The 20,250-nt window shown below is 44.9% G+C and overlaps 1 protein-coding gene across 1 annotated transcript in view; it reads left to right on the top strand.

Moving 5' to 3' along the window:
• PRDM16 (PR/SET domain 16) overlaps positions 1–20,250 on the top strand; it is a 302,027-nt gene that overhangs the window by 100,816 nt on the left and 180,961 nt on the right. The window contains exon 2 of the mRNA XM_083876951.1: positions 11,226–11,575. Within this exon, the coding sequence (XP_083733077.1) occupies positions 11,226–11,575 (350 nt within the window). The remainder of the gene's footprint in view (positions 1–11,225; positions 11,576–20,250) is intronic.

Below are 20,250 nucleotides of genomic sequence, written 5' to 3'. Positions count from 1 at the left end.
CTGTCAGCTTAGATAGTGCTTAGCAAGGGTCGAGGGAAAAAAGCCAGTTGTGATTTAGAAGAAAAACAGTGAGATTTGACCAATTCCATGGAATACCTTTCTTAGCCCCGGGGCGAGTGGAAGTGGTATATTAACCAAGGAATAGAGCAGAGGAGGAAAAAGGCCAAATCACATTTCTTTGAAACAAAGAGGCTTTTTACCAGGAACAAGCCTTGATAAAAATTACAGTGGCATCGCAAGTCATTTCAGCCGCTCCGCCTCGGGCCATATTAGAGCAGTGAGGAAATAGGGGATGCAGCAGCCCTGAAATACAAATACAGTAGTCCCGGGAGTGTTTTTAGTATAAATAATCCTTTTTAGAATAATGTAGTGGCTTTAAATAGGGCCAGGTGGTGGGTGCAACACCCAGGATTGCTTTGGAAGGAGGAGAGGGAAGGGAAGCTCTGCCTGGACTCTGTGGGGACTGCCCTGGGAGAGCCCCGAACTTCCACAGTTTCCCAGGTTCTGACTGAGACAGGATCTGGTGGAATCAGATTAAAATGAATGTGAATGGATCTGTCAGGTGAAGCCAGGAGGATATTGTGGTGTGGCTATGGAATGAGGAGGTCTAAAACAACTCTGGAGTTCCCTGGAACTGGGCAAAGTTCCTTTGGAGAGGACGGGATTCTCCCAGGAATCCCACCTGTAACAGTGTTTGTTCACAGTGCTGGGGAAGGATTTTATGGAGTGTCACATCCCACTGCCATTTGTTGAACCTCCCATCTCTCCTGTCCTACGTTTTGCAGACAAACTCTGGGACCACTTTCTCTGTCAGAAGTGAGATGTAAATAGAGTGCAGTGGGGAAAAGCAGGAGGATTAAACACACGCTCAGTGCTTTGTCAGGTTCTTGTTCTTAGAGAGAAAAGAGCACTCGAGTGGCCAGGAGAAAAGTGCCCCAAACAGCAGCTCTGTGGAGGTGCTCCCAGTGCAAACATTTATTGAAACTGGGATGGGGACAGGAGAAATTGAGAGATCACTGCAGAGAGCAGCATTAACACTCCCAGTTGTTCCTTACTGTCATTAATTGCTCAGTTAAAATTCCATTTTTCATAGTAATTAAACATTTCTGCAATCATCAGGACAGTGGTAGCCAGAGGAAAGGTGTTTGGCCAAAGAAAGGAGTTCAGTTCTAGTCCCAAAATATCAGGAACCTGATTCCTCAGCCCAGTGATGGGAAATAGTTAATAAACCTCTGAATTTTCCTTATTTACATGGTCAAAATGTGACAGGTGAAATGTGAACTGGCTGGATGGACACAGCTGGATGGGTGCAGTCACAGGTGTGTCCCAGCCACCAAGTCCAGATGCACATTTGAGGTTCAGTTGCTGACACTGTCCCTGGTTGTCACAACGTTTGCCCATCCCAAAGCTGCAGCATCAGTTTCTGGGCTGTTCCTGGTAGGAAAAAGCAGCTGGTGATTCCTGCCTGGAGTGGCTGTGAGGGAAGGGCTGACAAGGTGGTCAGTGAGGTGCCCAGAAGATGCCCAGGACATTGAGAAAACACAAATATTTTGTGGCTTGGTGGGCTCTAGGCAGGTTGGGATATGTGGAGGCATAAAAAGAAACCCCAAACCAGTCAGGGACTGGCTGTAAAACCCCAGAGCAACCCACAGGCTTTGGGAATGAACCCATAAGGAATGGGAAAAGCCATTTCCAGCTGCTTTTTGAGCACAATCCTTCGCTCCCAGCTCAGATTTAGTCCTTGTGGGTCACCCCTCTCTGGGAGGAAACCAGCCCAGGCCAAAGATCGAAGCTGCAGGGAGTGTTTGAGAGCCCTTTGTGTGCCCCGTGTGGGGCAGAGCTCAGGCAGCCCCTTGTGTGCCAGGAGGGGTTTTCACCCACATCTTCACTTTCAGATCTGGGAGAAACATTCCTGCGTCCAACTGGACATTGAGGCTGCTGCAAAAATGTGCCAGTGAGAGAAAAACTCATTTGTTTGTCCAAAGCTCAGGGAGGACTCGGCTCAGTGGGGTCTGTGCTAAAAGGTCTTGAGCTGGAATGGTTGGATTTGGTTTCACTGATATTGTGAGTTTGGAGCATTTGGGAAACTCTTTGGCAACATCTCTGTGCGTTCTACTTGTGCTGTTTGTAATTAAAGAGTGCGTGAAACAATGATAAAGACTTCTAAAGACTGAATTAAAAAAAAAAAATTAAATAGGGCAGATCCATTAGAAAAGATGGAAAAAAGTTTTACAGATTTTTTTGGCTTTAAAATGGAGGGGTGGTAGTAGAAAAGAGCTTGAAATACAAACATAGAAATCTGGTAAATGTGGACAGACCTGAATTTTTAAAAAATATCTGTGTGGAGTTCTGAGTGTCGAGGAAAGCACAGTTTGCAGAGTACAGCCTTACTGGGGAGGGAAAAAATAGGATGCAGGATATTTTCCCCCTGTTTTTGCAGAGCTCTGCTGTTTCTCCCCCGATATAAAACCAACGAGCTTCCCTGGAATTTTTTTTTCTTTTTTTTCTTTTTTTTTTTTTTTTTTTTGGCAAAAGGGGCAAGGCAAATCCAACTTATCTTGGTGGCATTAAAATGTGTGCCTGTGTGTGCCTGTGGAAAATAAAGCCCTGCTTTTGACACCCACCTCACGGCTCCGTCCTGTGCCCTGCATTGATTCACTGCTCCCCTTTCATCCCCCATTCTCTGGGCACTGTCCTCCCCCTCTCTGTCCTCCCCTCCCTTCCCTTCCCCTCCTTTCCTTCTCTTCTCGCAACATTCGCTCGCCTCCCATCCAGGAACTGGAAATTGTTATCGATTAATATTAATATTTGGCTTGTGTGTTTTGTGAGAATGCCTCTCCCCTCTGCTATTAATCTGCCGTGTTAATAATGCCAAGGCTCCTGTTCGGGACCCTGGGGAAGCCACAGTGAGCGGAATGACAATGAGACGGTGACAACAGCCCCAAAGGCTCCGCTTGGCAGGGACGTGAATTCCAATGGCGAGGGCTCCTTTTGGAGGCTCACAAACGCTTTATTCTCGCTCCATGGCCTGACATCCAGCGCCGAGAGAAATATCCAGCACGGGCTGTTGGTTTTTTGGAGAGCCGGCCCGAGCGCGTTTCGTTATTTATTCTAACTAGGTAGCGTTTTCTCCCAGAGGAGAAATTTCTCTGGCGGTCGTTTCCAAAGTTCCACTTTGCTGCGTTTTATCAGCGCGGTCGGGGCGTTTCTATAGATTTTTAAAGTTGAGGGAGGGGAGATTTTGGAGCAAAAAAAAATAAGCAAAGCACTGCAAAGCGATGACGATTTTTCTGCGCCGAGTGGAGCTTTTCTCCAGGCTTTCCTCTCTTCCTTCCCTGAATTTTTTCTTTTTTTCTTTTTTGCTGTTGTGTTATTTCTATAGATTCTCCCCAAATGTTTGTTACCGCTCTGGTCATACACTGTTCATATCAATGGAGCTTTTATCTCATAAATAGTTCAGAGACAGAAATCCCAAAGGCTGATATTTTTTTCCTTTAATAATAAGACAGCAAAGCTTTTTTGGTTTTGATTTGTTAGGGTTTGTTTTCTTTTTTTTTTTCTGCTTAAAAGAACCAACTTTATCTACTGCATCCAAATATGGATCGAATCAATATTTGGACATAGCACAAATTGTAAAAATGTCAGCTTGAGTTTAAATATAAAACAAAATTGTGGATTCGGGGAGATCAGGTGAAGCAAAGTTACGGACGAAACAACAACAATGTTCTCTGAAGAGTTTCATTCTGAAAGGGTCTTATGTGGAAATATTTTTGATGCCTGGTTGAACCAGACTTTTACTGGAAATATAATACTGGCATTTAGAGCAGAGTAATTTGGACACTTTCCCTGCTGGTTTTACTAGAGGAAAATGGGTATTAAGGAACACACTGAAATACTGTTTCGAGCTTTATTCTTCATTTCTGCCAAGCAGAAATCCCTTAATAAAAGAAAACACTTAATTTTTTTTTTTTTTTTTTTTGCTTAAAACCAAAGGCACTTGAAATCCTTAATACCTGTTCTACTCACAGCCAAGTTCTGCAGCAACTGCTTTTAGAATGTTTATTGGAAAATGCACCCGATTAACTCTGCTCAGTCCTCATCTGCTCTCACTGCTCCTTTCGGATCTGCTTTCTGTTTCTTTTTAATAAAAGGACTCGAAGCTGCTTCGAGAGGTGCAGTTCCAGCTAAGACAAAGCAGGACATAAATGTAAAACTTGAAAAATGAATATACAAAGTAAGCAAGGGGAAGGGGCTGCGTTTGCAAGGGTTTAGTTTTTATGGGAGTCGTTCTTCCTTTTCACTCATCCTGCCTCCTCCTCCTGCCTCATCCCTCACTGCCTCTGCAGTTCTGGGTGTTCTTCAGCTGTAAATTGGGTTTTTAATGTGTTCAGAAGCAGTTCTGCATCAGCCAGACATAGAGAAATTTTGGATATTTTGTCCTTAAACTCCAGGTGCAAAGATTTGGGCAGCAGAGCTGGACTCAGCAGTACCTGGGGCAGTTTTCTGTGCTGGGAATGCTCAGAGCTTGTTCCTGTCTGGAATCTTACACAGGGATGTGCTAAAACTTGTGGCTCCTTCAGATTCCATTTCAATGGCAGCTGTAAATCAAAATGTCCATGTGTAGCCTGGCAAGTGTGAGTGTTTGGGGCTGTCACTGGGGTACAGGGGGCTTGGCCAGCAGAGTTTGGAGCAGCTGAGTCCCTCAGGGATGGCTTCCTGACCACTCACCTCCAGAATCCTCTTTGCCCCATCAGCATCTTCCTGCTTGTTGAGCATCCCCAAAATTCTGTGCTTTGTAGTGTGGAAAAAAGAATTACTTTGTAGTGTGGAAATAGAATTAGTGTTTGAAGGGAAACAAGCTGAGAGTGGAGTTTGGGTATCTGCTGGAGCTGGGCTGGGTTTGTTGTGGGATCAGCTCAGATCTGATTGAGTATTCAACAATGTGAGGTTGGCAGGCTCAGAATTTTCCATGCACACCTATTTAGTGGGATTTAACTAACAAAGGCAGTGACCTGTGACTCGTCCCGTCACTGCTGTGCCACCATTCCAGCCTGAACAGGGAATAGGGAAAACCAGATCTCACCCAGAGCCATTTCGATTGTCCCTAATTCCTTTCACTCGTGGCATTTTGGGTGTTCTCAGGGAGCTGTGAGCAGCTCTGGGTATGATCTAAGGAATAAAAAGGATTATTCCACTGAGAAATAATCGGAGGTGTTTGGTGTGTCAGTGTCATGTGGTATTAAAGGCCCAAGGTTCAGGAGGAACCCAAAGGGAAGAATATTTGAATTCCAAGCTGGGTATCTCTATATATATTCAGAAAAGTTGGCAAAGCCACAGCAAGTTGTAGCAGAAATGCCCAATGAAGTGAAAAATTAAATAAAGGTTTGTGTGAGCAGCACCATTTCTCAAAGGTAAAAACAGCCCCTTTGACATTCCCTTGGCACTGTGGCACAGGGGCAAAACCACTTCCCACTCGTGGCCACTTCCCTGTCTGGATATTTATTGCCCAACTCGATTTTCAACTGTTAAATTCATGAAAATGAAGGGGTTTTGTGAGTGAGCAACAGAGAAAAAAAATACATTTCCCAATGGTCATTTAAAGCAGATTTTCCTCTCGCTGTGGCAGCAGTCAGAGGTGATGGGGAAAGCTGTCAGAGGAGTCTGAGGATCTGGTCCCAGGGGGTTCCTCATGGCCAGGCTCTGCTTTGGGTGCTGGATGTGTTCATTTCAGATCAATATCCACCAGGAAATGTTGTAGATCCCAGCACAGCTTGGATGGAGATGAAGGAGAAAGGTTCTTGCAATGAATGGGGTGAAGACATTGGGTGGTGGGTTTGAGAATCTTGAACAACTCTTTATTGTCCTTTCCTGGCAGGATTCTCATTAATATCATCTGTGCATGGGGGAAAAAGCCATTTTTGTATCACCTTGAAGCATTTAATGCTTCAGCCCCATTCTTAATGGAAGAGAGATAATTCCTCTCATGGCAATTTTGTCACTAATTTGCATGTTTTCTGGAAGAAATATTTCACACAAACTTCCAGAGAGAGTGTTGCACAATCCAACCCACAAAAGCACATTTCTCTCATCACACAAGTCTAAAGAAAAGCCTGGCTGGTGTTTGGAGCACCCAGGAGTGAGATCCCCCTGGAAATCCAGACATTTCCCTGTCTGCAGGTCCAGGTTTGCACCCAGCAGGGAGAAAAGGCTGGGAAGGAAGTTGTGTATCCATGAGGAGGGCGAAAATTCAGGGAGAATTCTCATTTCTTCTCATCTCATGTGGGATTTAGAGACTCACAGCACTCAGGAATGCCAGGACTGGACCCAGAGCTGACTGACACCAACAGTTCCCACCTCCTTGAAGGAAAGCTGGATTTTTTGGGCTGGTCCTGCCAGGCAGATTCAGCAGAGCAGGGCCTGGATTTGGGATTTCCTATTGTATTTCAGCTGTGGCCATCAGGTGGCAATCTGACCACTGGGATCATTCTGTGCTCCAGGCTCTTTGGGGTGGGTGTTCTTTGGGCTCTCCAAGGCCCTTTGTGATTTAGGGTGGTGCCTGCCGAGCTCTGGGCTGTGCCTGCTGTCCTCTCCTGCCCTGTGCAGGGCACACAGGGATGGGCAGAGAGGCTCCTGCAGAATTCCCAGTGGATTAAGGCAGGATGGAGGACAGGTGTTCCTCAGGATTCACCTGAGTTAAGGTGAGATGAGCAGCACAGCACCCCGGGGTGATGAGCCCTGTCAGCAGGAGTTGAGCACATCCTTGATGGGAATATTTCCTTCTTGGTTGGGCAGGGTTGTGTTTTGATGGTCTGATCCAGCTCTTCTGGCTTAAAAAGGGGTCAGAAAAATGACTTTATTTTTGGTGTGAGTCTGCAGAAATGGAGACACAATCCTGTCTAGAAATGTAGGTGATTTTTTTTACTGGAGGTGTGGAGTAAAGAATTATGGAATCAGAGAATCCTTAGGTTGGGTGACCTTAGAAATTATCAAATTCCAGCCCCACTGCCATGAGCAGCTCCCAGTAGAGCAGGCTGCTCAATGCCCCTCAAGATATTGCTCAAAGTGCTCAAATATTACCTCCCTTCTTCCTCACCAGGAATCGTTTGGCTTGGTTTAGTTGTTTTGTTTCCTTTCCTGGGGAACATTTCTAAAGGAAAATCTCTCAGTGCAGGGACCTCAGGACACCCGTGGAGCTGTGGAGGTGGTGCTGATGTCCCTCCTTGGGCTGGAAAACATGTTTGAGGTCACCCCACTGCTCTTCCTGCAGAGCCAGAAAATGGAAACAAATCCCAGGGAAGCCCTGACCTAATGAGTATTTTCCTGATGATAATAATTTATATTATTATTATTATTATATATTATAATAACCACTTAACAAGCAGTTCTAGACACCACTGAGGTTTTAATGCTCACGTGTGATTTTAAACTCACTAGGAATGAGCCATAAAGTTTAGATAATGATGTAAAAACCCTTCCAACACCCAGTTAATCCCTAAGGAAAAAGCACCTCTTGGTCTGTGCCCGTGTGGTTCCATTCTTAGCTACAAAGTCAAAGTTCTCTGTGAATATTTTTATTTTCTACTCTTCTGCTTGGGTATTTCCTTTGGGCTTGAGGATCCAGGTTTTGAGGCAAAGTGTGAGTTTGGTGGGTGCCTGTCACTCTCCTCCTTGCTTGGAAAATAAAAATACTCAGGTTTCACAGAAATGTTGAATTGTCCAGGTCAGCGAAACTCAAGATTTGTGATCAGGCACTGCCTGCCCAAAAGAAATTAATTCTTGGGATATTCTTTAAATGTTCCCATTGAAGAAGTCAAAGAAGTTCTTTGCAATCTGTGAGTGTTAAAAATGCTCAGTCACTTCAGATAATTGGGTATTTCCACAGCAGAATTAGATATTTAACAGCAACAACAACAGCAATAATAATTAAAACAGGAATAACGACAATAATGATAATAAAGCCAATAATAAACACATTAAAACCCAAACACAGCAAACACACCCCAAAACCTAATTTGTTATTTCGCCTACCACCATTCCCTTTAACATCAGCCTTGCTTTTGCTTTCCTTACAGCTGCTAAATAGATTATTCATGAGGTCTCTCACCACCACTAAACCATCCCTCTCATTGTTGCCAGGCCCTCATTGGTGTCACACAGATTTTCAGCGTCTGCCCATATCTGATTATCTGTGGAAACAACCTTTCAATGAGCCTTTTTTATCAAGTCATTTCGCCGGGGAGCTTTGAGGGGACTAATTTTAGTTTCATGACAACAACAATAAGGTCAAGTTGTATTTCTGTGCTGCTTTTCACCCAGGCAGGCATTGCAGAGGGGCAGATGTGGGACAGTGTTGTTGTCACCGTTGTCACCGCGGAGTGGCCACGTCCGGCTCTCCACGGCCCCCAGCTGAGCTGGGATGGAGCTCAGGAGAGCTGGGATTTTTTCTGGAGAACAAGATTTTTTTTCCTTTTTTTTTTAATTTTTCAAAGTAATTTTTTAACTCAACCTGTTGTGGAATGTCTGGGGTAAAGCTGAGAGGAGCCCCAGAGGTGAGGAGTGGTTCAGTGGGGACAATCTAGAAAATTCTGTGGAATAACCAAACTGAACCCCAGCTGTTGGATTTGCCTCAAATCCCTGGAATAAACACAACCCGTGGAGAAGATCAGCTCCCTCACCTGTGGGGCTCAGCCTGGAGAAAAGGAGGCTCAAGGGGGACCTTTTTTATTCACAGTTCTCTGACAGGAGGGTCCAGCCAGGTGGGGTTGGGCTCTGCTCGCAGGGAACAGGGACAGGAGGAGGGGAAATGGCCTCAAGCTGGGCCAGGGGATGCTCAGGTTGGACATCAGGAGGAATTTCTCCTCGGAAAAGGGTGGTCAGGCCTTGGAAGGGGCTGCCCAGGGAGGTTTGGAGTGCCCATCCCTGGGGCTGTCCAAGGCAGGAAGTGGCACTCAGTGCTCTGGGCTGGGGACAAGGTGGGGATCAGTCACAGCTCAGGTTTGATGATCCTGGAGGTCTTTTCCAGCATCAGTGATTCTGGGATTCTGTGAAATCCACCACAAAAAAAGGGCCAGTTTTGGGCACAGCTCGGATTTCCCCTGGCTGTTAATCAGTGCTGGGTACAATTTGTTGATCTCAGCCCTGGCTTGTGCTGAGGAACCCAACGTTCCCACATCTGGGATTCTGCTCCCACAGATTCTGCTGCCACCTGGAATCTCTGGTATCAGACCTGTCGTGACCTGAAATTGTTGTTTCATTGTCATTTTGTGCCTGTTGACAGTCCCATGTCATTTAACAACTAAAAAGATACATTGACCCATCTTTTGATGATTCCTCTTGAAATATGAGGTCAGTCAGATGAAGGATCAGCTTCACTGTTAATTAAAATTCAATCAGAACTGCCCTGGTTGTCCCATAGAAGAAATTAAATTAAATTAATGGTGTTCAGTAGTAAAGTATCTTTATACTTTACTTGTATCCTCTGGAAATTTTCACAGGTCGTGCTCCAAGAAACCCAGTTCTGCTCTTCAACTCAGTTGGAATTCCTGTTCCTTAAGTGCAAAAGAGGCTAATCATAGAGCAGAAAATAATTTGACTTGCTAATACTGGGCGAGAAAACATTTACTGCAACCACAAATATTTTCAGGATGATGGAGTATCTCATGTTCATGAAAGCTTGGTTCTGGTGGCATGTTTGAGTAGGGAGGGCTGCACTTTCTAGCAGAGGAAACCCATGTCAACTGCAGCAGGCAGCTCCCTGTTCTCCTCCAAAAGCTGGAGCGAAAAAATGTTGGCAGAGGAATCAAAATCCTCCTCTTTAGTCGAGCCTGCCACCAGGTTTCTTAGGCATGAACTCAGGAAAATCTTTATTAGGCATAAAAAAAAAGAAATAGAAATAGAGGGGGAGATGTGTCTTGCAGACAGAAGGTGCATTCTGAGGTTAGCAGGGAGATGAATTATAAATACCTCAAGTCGAGCCGTGCTTTTCCAGCTATTCTTCCCTGATGGTTTTTAGCTGGGAGCCAGTGGGAAATGTCACTTTGGTGGGGTGCTGCTCCCCCCTGGTGACACGGGGGCTCAGGCACTGGCTGTGCCCACAAAGCGGCGGTTGTTGGGTTTGTTATCGTGGTGGGAGCTGCTGAGCAACGCCCCTGCTGCCTCCTGCCTCGTGGAGACAGGGCAAACCTGCTCCCAAAATACTCCAGCTACTTCTGCTGGGTGACAAATTGTGTTTTTCTTTCCCCCTTTCATGTTTTGCTCCCCCCGTCACCGCCCTTTTTTTTTTTTGCTTTTTTGGATGAGAAAGCTCCGTTTTTCATTGCATGAATTGCCTTGCTTAGAAATGGATTCACCTTGGAAAAATCCCCAAATTTTGTTGCTCTCTGTATGTCCAGGGTTTTCACTTGAGGACAAGAGAGAATTGGCTTCAAACTGACAGAGAGTTGGGTTGAATTAGAGATTAGCAAGGAATTCCCAGGGTGGGAGGCCCTGGCTCAGGATGCCCACAGAAGCTGTGGCTGCCCCTGGATCCCTGGAAGTGTCCAAGGCCAGGCTGGATGAGGCTTGGGACAGTGGAAGGTGTCCTTGCCATGGCAGGAGGTGGCACTGGGTGGTTTTAAGGTCCCTTCCAACCTAAAGCCCTCCAGGATTCAGCGATGTCAAAGCAGTGATGCTCTGTGACACCTGCAGGGGTGCAGGGCTGAGGTTTCCAGCCCCATGGGAGCTCACAGCCACAGCTGCTGGTGTGGGACACGCCAAACACCAGGCAAACACTTCCTGCCAAACTTGGATTTTACCCTAATTTATTTCTGTTTTTTTAAATTCTTTTTTCCCTTTTACAAAATACACCGAGCCAGTTAAAGTGAGAAGTGGCTAAAAGAGAACCTTAACCACCTCTTGTGTGTTTTCTTCCCTCTTTCCAAAAGTGCAAACAGCAGAGGACCCCTGATCCCATAGAACATATCAGGCTGCAATGAGCCTCACCCTGCCCTCTGCAGCACCCCATGATTATCAGTGTCCTTACCTCAGCCCCACCTGAGCTCCTCGAGGGAGGTTTTTTACCCTTTAGAAGCATAAAAAAATTTAAAAAATTTAAAAAAATTTTAAAAATTTAAAAATTTTGAAAAATGAAAGCGAGCTCGGCTTAGCGAAACTTTATCCCAGGGAGAGATTAACCAATGTTCACGTGAGTATCTCAGTGTGTTTTGTTCTGCTGTTTCCCCTTTTAGGTGACAGCGAGATTGTAAATAATATGTACGAGACCGACCCCGATCTCCTTGCTGGCGAAAGCGCAGAGGAGGAAACTGAGGACAGTATAATGTCCCCCATCCCTGTGGGACCTCCGTCACCCTTCCCCACCAGTGAGGACTTCACTCCCAAGGAGGGCTCACCCTATGAAGCTCCCGTCTACATTCCTGATGACATTCCAATCCCACCAGATTTTGAACTCAGAGAATCTTCGGTCCCAGGGGCAGGGCTAGGGATTTGGGCCAAAAAGAAGATTGAAGTTGGGGAAAGATTTGGACCCTATATGGCAGTGCAGAGGAGCACATTAAAGGAAACAAACTTTGGATGGGAGGTAAGCGCGTGGAATGTGGGCACCACATTCCTTTGTCTTCTCTGCCAAGTGTCTGTGGAGCTGGACTGATTCCTGGTGGCCTGGGGACAGAGGTGGTGACTTTGCTGATGCCGTGTTTCCCGCCCCCCATTACCTGAAGGATTCAAAAATCAGCAGAAATCCCTTTTAAGTTCACTTCTTGGGCCACGGAAACTGCTGGAGCACTGTTTTGGAAGCCTGTTTTTTGAATGATGTCGGGTCACTTCATCAAGTGCTTGTCATTTCCAAATTGTGTTCGGGAGTTGTCGCGCGGAGGGAATGGGATTAATCGCATCATGTTTGGTGGTTGGGGGTGTTACCTTTGACTCCCAGCCCGTGTCAGCAGTGCAGGCTTTATTAACTGGGCAGGGAAAAATTGCATGTACCCATTAACAGCCCCGATGTTCTCGAGTTCTTGTGCTGCAGCAAAAGATGGGGAAATGTGAAAGTCACTTTTTCCCCAAGAGCTGAACAAAACCCAGCCTTCAGCAGGAAAAAGCTCTGTCCCACAGCTCCCATCTGATCTCTCTGCCTGCTTTTCTGGGCTTGTCCCAGAAATCATCTTAGCCTCCTCTGCTCATATATTCGTGATTAAAGAATATCTAGATCCATAATTATCCTGAAATATTCATTAACAGTGAAGTGTATCCTGGGATTTCTGCTCTGTGCTCACAGTTCTATCCCAGGCTCCATTATCCAATATATAATTCCTTCTCTCCATCCCCAGTTCCCATCCCAACATTCCATCCCCTGCTGCCATGGGAGCTGCTGGCTCTCGTCCTGAGGAATAGAGTCTGTGTCTGGGGCAGTGGGGACAGAGGTTTCCTGGCAGGATTTTGCTGTAGGATAGTTGAGGCTTATCCCAAAAAATTGGGAGCTGAATTTTCCCTCATTTTATCCCTGAGTGAAGCAGTGACTCGCCCCATTTTCTCCATCAGCCACCACTGGGCTGAACTGGTTCACAAAGTCCTGGAGGGTTTCCAGGGTGGGAAGCAGCTGAGGTTTTCCCAGGAGAAAGCACCAGTACAGTGACAGAACCCTGTTTTCTTAGAAACAGAGGTCAGAAAGGCCAGGCTGAAGCATTAACAGTTTAAATTGTCTCTGATTATATTTGCACTCTTTACTGTGAAGTCAAAAATCAGTGAGCAGCGAGACCCAGGGAAGCCCAGAGAAGCAGGTCCAGATGTTTTTGTTTTGTTTACTTTTTCAATGTGTCTGAAGTGCAGGAAACAGCAAAAACCTCCTGTCTTAAGAATGAAACTCAATTGTGTTTTGTTGCTCTGCAGTAGGAAGTGTCTGAAGAGCTAAAATCAGAGTTCGGTTGAATGACTGAGTGGAGAGTTTCCTTTTCCTTCTATCCTAGTGCAGGGGAAAGAGGGAAATTCAGCTGAATCTTGATCCCCTCTCTCCCTTCCAATGAAATTCCTCACAAATTCCTCTTGGTGTTGGCTTCTATTGTGAATATCATTACAGAATATTTGACTGGTATTACTGTATGAGGATCAAAAAAGTGGGGGTTTGGGGAGAAAAAGTCCCTTTTATTTTACTGGCAAAACACAATCTGGTTCAGGGGGGCTGCAGGTGTGAGAATTTCAAGATTCCTGAAGAAAGTATTGATCACTTCCAGGTGTCTCTGAAAATAAGGCTAATTTTCCTCCAGGAATTTGCCATATTAATTATTTGTAGGCTGCAATGTGAAAGATGAATCCTCTTTTTCTGACCCAATTATTGATAGGTGGCATTTGTTGTTTCAATTTATATTTTTGCTTGTTATTTTGTTTTAAGGCTGATTTTTAGTGCAATCTTCATTGGCTGGCAGAAGTCGAATGGTGCAAACCCTTTTTTCTATGACCTTGGCAAAACATTGTCCACGGTGTTTCATAATTCTGATAAAAGCTGGCATTTACACTCACGATTTTCAGAAAGGTTCCTCACATCCCCACTGCTCTGCGTGCTCTGATAGGAGCTGCCTTTATCAATTCCCGTTGACTTTGCGATACTGTTTGTTTTTGTAGTGTAATTGAGCAAACTTTCCCTCTGCGGGCACTTCTCCCGTTCCAGCGGCGTTCCTTTGTCCCCTGCTGTGGCAGGGACACTTCACACCTCAGGGGAAGGGCTTTGTCCTCCCTCAGGTGTCCCCAAACCCACCCCAACACTCTCTGCTTGTCCTTGCTGACACCTCCTGAATTTTCCCATTTCCCAGAGTGTTTAAGGACATTTCATGGATCTGTTTCCAGTAAGTGCCTTCAGAATTTCATTGAGGAGCAACATCCACAAATCTGTTCATGTGCTGGACAGGAATTCATGGAATAAGTTCTGTCTGCTGGGTGTTGGTGACAGAGCCCTTCCCTTGAGGTGGAAGGATGAAAAGGACCTGAGGAGATGTTCTAGGCAGCTCTACCTGATGGCAAATTGGGAAAGGGCAATTTGGGATGTTCTAGGCAGCTCTACCCGATGGCAAATTGGGAAATGGAAACTTGGGATGTTCTAGGCAGCTCTACCTGATGGTAAATTGGGAAATGGAAACTTGGGATGTTCTAGGCAGCTCTACCCGATGGTAAATTGGGAAACGGAAACTTGGGATGTTCTAGGCAGCTCTACCTGATGGCAACTGGGAAATGGTAATTTGGGATGTTTTAAGCAGCTCTACCTGATGGCAAACTGGGAAATGGTAATTTGGGATGTTCTAGGCAGTTCTACCCAGTGGTAAATTGGGAAATGGAAACTTGGGATGTTCTAGGCAGCTCTACCCAATGGTAAATTGGGAAATGGAAACTTGGGATGTTCTAGGCAGCTCTACCCAATGGTAATTTGGGATGTTCTAGGCAGCTCTACCTGATGGGAATTAGGAAATGGTGATTTGGGATGTTCTAGACAACTCTACCCAATGGCAAATTGGGATGTTCTAGGCAGTTCTACCTGATGGCAATTGGGGAATGGTAATTTGGGGGATGTTCTAGGCAGCTCTACCCAATGGCAAATTGGGAAATGGTAGCTTGAGATGTGTTTGCATCCTCTGCTCGTAAAATTGAGCAGGCAGGAAATGGGCAATGAGTGAAAAAGAGGGAAAGGGGAGGAGCTTTTTGTCACCCAGTAATTTGTTGGCTTTTGGCTCCATGTGCTGTTTCTTTCAGTGGTGATAAGTTCAACAAATCTGAGATTTGTAGGATCACAAGGAATGTTCCTTCTGCAGTTTAACATTGGTTTTTTGGTCAGTATTTCTGTGGAATTCGTAGTTTTGTCATGCAGTGACTTGTGGGTTGAATGCTGGTGTAAGACCTCCACACAACTCCTTGCCATGGCCAATTTGAATATATTCCATGTGAATTGCCTCTCACATTAGGAATTTACTTCAGGAATGAGGCCTGTTCTTCACACCCAACCTCTTCTCTATTCATATTTCCCATTTTATTTCCTGTCATTTATAATCTTGATAATCCCACCTTTGTGCACACCTCACGCCCCAAACTCTGAAAACTTGTTTTCTTTGTGCTTGTTTGTTTTTAGGAGTCATCAGCTCCTTAATTTGAGCGATGTTTCTGCCTTTGGCACAAGAAGTTCTTGCTCTTCATCGCAGGAAATTTATTGCCAGGCTTTGACTGAACTGGGAGTGGAATTGGGTGGAATTGGCTTCCACTGGAAGTGGAATTGGCTGCAAAGTGGCCATTCCTCAGCACCATCTCAGTTTTGCTAGAAAATGCTGATTATATGGTCATGCAGGATGTGTTTCATAATCAATGTCTGTTCCTTCTGATTCCTGCCTTAAAAAAAAAAAAAAAAATCAAATGACATTTTGAGGGTTGGAAAATGTGCTCTTGAGGGCTTTGGTGTGAGAATGGATCTTTCTCTTCTGCCCAAGGATTACCACTGCAGAAAGGGCTTTTCAAACTCCAGTAAGGGCAGATTTGTGAAAATGAAAATGAAACAGAGCAGTGAGTTGTACCTCGAAGTGCTCAGGAAATTCAGTTTGTGTTTGGAGGCAGGGCCAGCCCTGTTCCCGTCTGAACTCCTCACTCCAGACCTGGTGTGACGTGCTGAAACTTTCAGCTTCACTCATTAATAGCTCAAAACATCCATGGGAATGCAGAACGCTGTGTTTTACCTGCCATACCTTGAAAAAAGATGTGTAATTATCTTTATTATAGATTTTTTTTTTCCTTTGAGGCAGGCGGGAGGGATGGTTTGAACACGTGTCCTGCCTTATCTGCAGCACAGCCTCATATCTGGCCTCCTGCTTTGCTTTGTGGGATACGTCTTAAAATTTCTTTTTCTTTTACTTAAACCACACCTATCATCCAAGGGCTTTTTGGACGCGGGATGGCAGCGAGTGATTCACGCACATCTCATAAAAATAAATAAGATGTGTCAATCCTGGCCCCCAGCCCCTCCCAGGGATGATTCAGTGCAGGACCTGTTGGATGCTTTTCTTCATTCCCTGCTGTGCTGATCGTGTCATTTCACCTTTTTTATTATTATTTTTGTGTGTGTGTGTGTGTGCCTTAAAAGACACCACCCCACCTAAAAGCCCTGTGATTATTGAGTGTGACCTGATTGCATTTCTCCTGCTCCTGACACGGAGCACAGCACTGCCAGCACCCCGAATAAATCACCCTGTGTTTGTGCTTTATGGCCCCCGGGACCTGGGGAAAAATGAAAATAAAATAATTACATAATGATTTTGGTCGCTTTGGATAAGTAATGGTATTTATCACGGCGCTGTTAATTTTCTTAATTGAGAGAAGAATGGGAATCTCGTCCTGGGGGGAAATTTAGCACCTGGATTGGAGGAGGTCTGGGAGCAGAAATGGTTTTACAGGGTAAACACCACTGATAAAGACAGTTTGTTATAATTTATATTTTAATTTATATTTTAATTTATATTTTAAGAGAGGTTATTTGCTGAAGCACAAAGGCTTCTCTCAGCTGAAGTGTCAGAGCCAGGCTGCTCCTTTACACAGGAAAAATAAATAAGTGTTTTCGTTTTCTACTTGGGGGGGAAAAGGTAGAGCCTGTCCCATGGAAGACAAATAACTGGGGGAAAAAGAGGAGCCGGCAGCTGAGGATGCAGCAGAGTTCTGGCTCCACATCTGGGACAGGGAAAACTCTGGGTTTTGAACACACTTTAAAGTGTCACTGACTCACAGCAGTCCAACCTCTGTATTCCTGCAAAATTTAAATTTTTAGCAGGGGGTCTTTTTTTATTTTCTCTGCTTTTTATAAATACTCCTAAGTGCCAAGGGAAATTTACTTTACATGATTGGCCTTAAATGCTGAGAGGAGAATTATATTCCACTTCCTTGAATCTTAACTATATTAAAATGTTCTCAAAAATAAAATATATTTTAAAATCTAATATTAAATAAATTTATAATTATAAATATAAAACAAAAAGTTAAATATTTTATATTTAATATTAAAATATTTAAATAGGAAGGAACCTCTAAGCATGGCTTGAACTGTGATGGTTTTGTGATATTTCCCAGGTCAGATAATACAGGAATTCCTTCATTTCCCTTTAAAAGCTGATCCAGCTGAAGGCAGAGATGCTGAAAGGAGGGTGAGTCCTTTAAATGAGTAAAGAAATCCCCAAAGCTCCTCCTGACTCGGGAAGGGCTCTCAGCTGGGCCCTGTGAGGATGTGATGACATTTCCTGCTCCTTTTCCTTCCCTGATTCATTCATTTTCCCCTGCTCTGCCTCTCCCTTTGCCTGGGCAATGTTGTTCCTGCAGCAGCTTCTCTCCCCCAGGGAAAAGGAGTTGTTTTCCAAGTTGTTTTTCCTGAATTGTTGTTTCCCAAGCCCCATCCCTGCTCTTGCGGGGAATTTGCTGAGGAATTTTGTGTGTGTTCCTTCTCAAGGTGCAGAGTGCTACCTGCACAAAAATGTTTCCCGTGCAAGGTTCCCTCTCAATTTCCCAGACCCGGAATCACTCTGAAAATGAAACAATTTCTGGGTTCATGAAGAAAAAAGAATATCAGAGCACCCTGGGACTGCCCTCAATATTTGCTAAGAGCATCCCCAGTTAGAATTTTTTATACACACGGATAGAAAACTGCAGAGAAACTTTTGCTTTGGACCAAAAAGAACTTAAGTAAAAAAAAATTTAAATAAATAATAATCTCAAGGATGAAAAACAAGTTCCTGACCTCTTAATATTTAAAAGATTCAATTTTTATTCTAATAAATTTAATTAATATAAGGATTTAAATTTTTTAATGAGATTTTTGGGCCGAGGAGATTGCTCAGCTTTGTACATGCCCAGTTCCATCCCCTTCCCAGGGATCAGCTTTGGGGGAGCATCAACATTTTTATTTTCCCTGCAGGATCTGGGCTTTGTTCTGGTGTCAGGGGACCACCAGGAGGAAGGGGAAGGGTCAGATCCAGGTGCTGGGAATTGTTGGGCTGTTTCCTATGACTGGAATTAAAACCATGACAGGAGGAACAAGGACTGGCTCGGGATTGAGAGGAAGAAGCTGATGGACTCACTATTGTGTACAGCTCCATCTTTAGGGGGAGTTTAATTTAATAATTCCAACCCTGGATAAAAATGAAAAATGCACCTTATGGCATCCAAGTGAAATGGCTGAAATTTATCTCTTTTTTTTTTTGACATTTCCCCAAATGCTTCAGTGCCAGGGTTAAGAGAGTAAAGCCTTTTTTAGGCCCAAGAATGCCAAGATAAGTCGCTCTATCTTAGGCATTGGCTAAAACATGGGTATATAAGGAATTAAGGGAAAAAAAGAAGAGACAGGGGAAGGGAATGACTAAGAATACCTCCTGATATTTCTCCTTTATTTCCATAAGGGGTAATAACTCATGAGCAATCCGGCAGAGGGCACTTTCTTTAAATAGAACATTCTGATTCACAAGCAGAAAAAGGAAATAAATATTTTCCTTTCGTCTTCGAGAGCCATCCCTGAATACCAGCTCCTGAAGCAATATTTTATCAGCCACACGTTCAAAAAGGGGAAAGAAAAGGAAAAAATCCCATGAACAGCTCAGTGGTGACCACAGTGGTTTGAAAAATTGCTTTGCTCGTTGTCAAAAGCCCTGCAGAAGTCAAGGCATTGCTTCTTCCTCTGGAATTTTAACCTACAGAGAGACTCAACCTGGGTTTTGTCCTCTGCCAGCAAAGGCTGGCTGCTGGAGCCTGGAACACAGTGGGCTTTTGTAAAGGAAATGATCAATAAGGGAAACCATAAATATACATGGGCTCTGGAGGAGGCAGAGCTCTGGGCACTCTCTCAGAGGCCCTTTGGGAAGGTGGGAGCGATGCAGAATAACTCATTTCGGGGTTTTCAGGCAACTCAGGTTGATTTTTTGGGAATCAGCCTCATGCTCCTCTCTGCTCAGAGGTGTTCATGTGGGATTGGGGCACTGAGGGCTCCAGGGTTTCATGAAACCCTTCAGAAAACCCCATCTGAGCTCCTGGTCAATACTAAAGCCTGAAAGTTCTAAATTAAATCTCTTTACCTCAAATCTGTGCGATGCAAGAAGCACCAACGGTGAATTTTCCCAAGTAAAACGTTGCGTTAATTGCTTTTAAAGGATGGGGAAAATCACATTCTCTGCATAATTTGGCACCGTCCTCCTCTTCCCATGGCAAATCCAGAGCAGCACCACAGACCTGGAGAGCTAGTAAATGTAGCAAGACTAACTTTGTTTGGGGTTTAGGAATTCACACATTTTGGCACTTTCAGTTGGGAGTTTTGTTGTATTTAGGGATGGAAATGAAGGAAGGGTTGGGTGTATTGCTTTTTCCAAAGGAGTGGGACATGGGTGGACTTGGTTCTGACACAGCTCTTCATTATTCACCCTTTCCTTTTTCTGTGTCTTCATTATTCCTCTTCTTGTGTGTTCATTATTCCTCTTTCTGTGTGTTCCATCCCAGCAAAGTGCAGGGACCTGTTCAGGTACTGGGAGATCTCAGCTTTGCAAAACAAGGGCTGCTCATCCAGGGAAGGTGTAAAACTGAGTTTGAGTCATTTTTAGAAATGTGAATGGAAGAATCACGGCTGCAGGAGGAGGGCCTGGGGTCAGGCAAGGTGGGGAATGGGCCCTTGGGGTGGGAAGAGCATTTCCAGAGTGTGGGGGTGTCTTTGGAAGAGTATTCCCAGTCATGGGCTCTCCTTCTCAATGGGCACTGAGGCCCAGCTGCTTTGTGAGGCATCCCTGTAAAATCCCCACCTTGGCTGGGTTGTGCAGCTCTCCTGATTTCCTGGTCCTCTCTGTCCTCAGAGCAAACAGACAACAAAACCATGGAATCCTAGGAAGGGTTGGAAGGGACATTAAAGCCCATCTCATTCCACCCCCAACACCTTCCACTACCCCAGTTTGCTCCCAGCCCCATCCAACCTGGCCTTGGACACTGCCAGGGATCCAGGGGCAGCCACAGCTTCTCTGGGCACCCTGTGCCAGGGCTTCCCCATCCTCACAGGGAGGATTTTTTTTCCTAATCTCTAATCTAACCCTACTGTCTGTCAGTTTGAAGCCATTCCTCCTTGTCCTGGCACTCCATAGTTTTTCTCCATCTCTTTTATTGGCTCCCTCCAAAGTGCTGGAAGGCCACAATTAGGTCACCTTCTGTTCTCCAGGCTGGGCAATCCCAACTCTCTCCCAGCAGAGCTGCTCCATCCCTCTGACCATCCTGGAGCCTCCT

This window comes from Zosterops lateralis (assembly GCF_965231275.1).
Source record: "Zosterops lateralis genome assembly, chromosome: 22".
Lineage (NCBI taxonomy): Eukaryota > Metazoa > Chordata > Aves > Passeriformes > Zosteropidae > Zosterops > Zosterops lateralis.
Note: the sequence above shows the minus strand (reverse complement) of the source record. Positions and strands in the feature narration are given on the sequence as shown.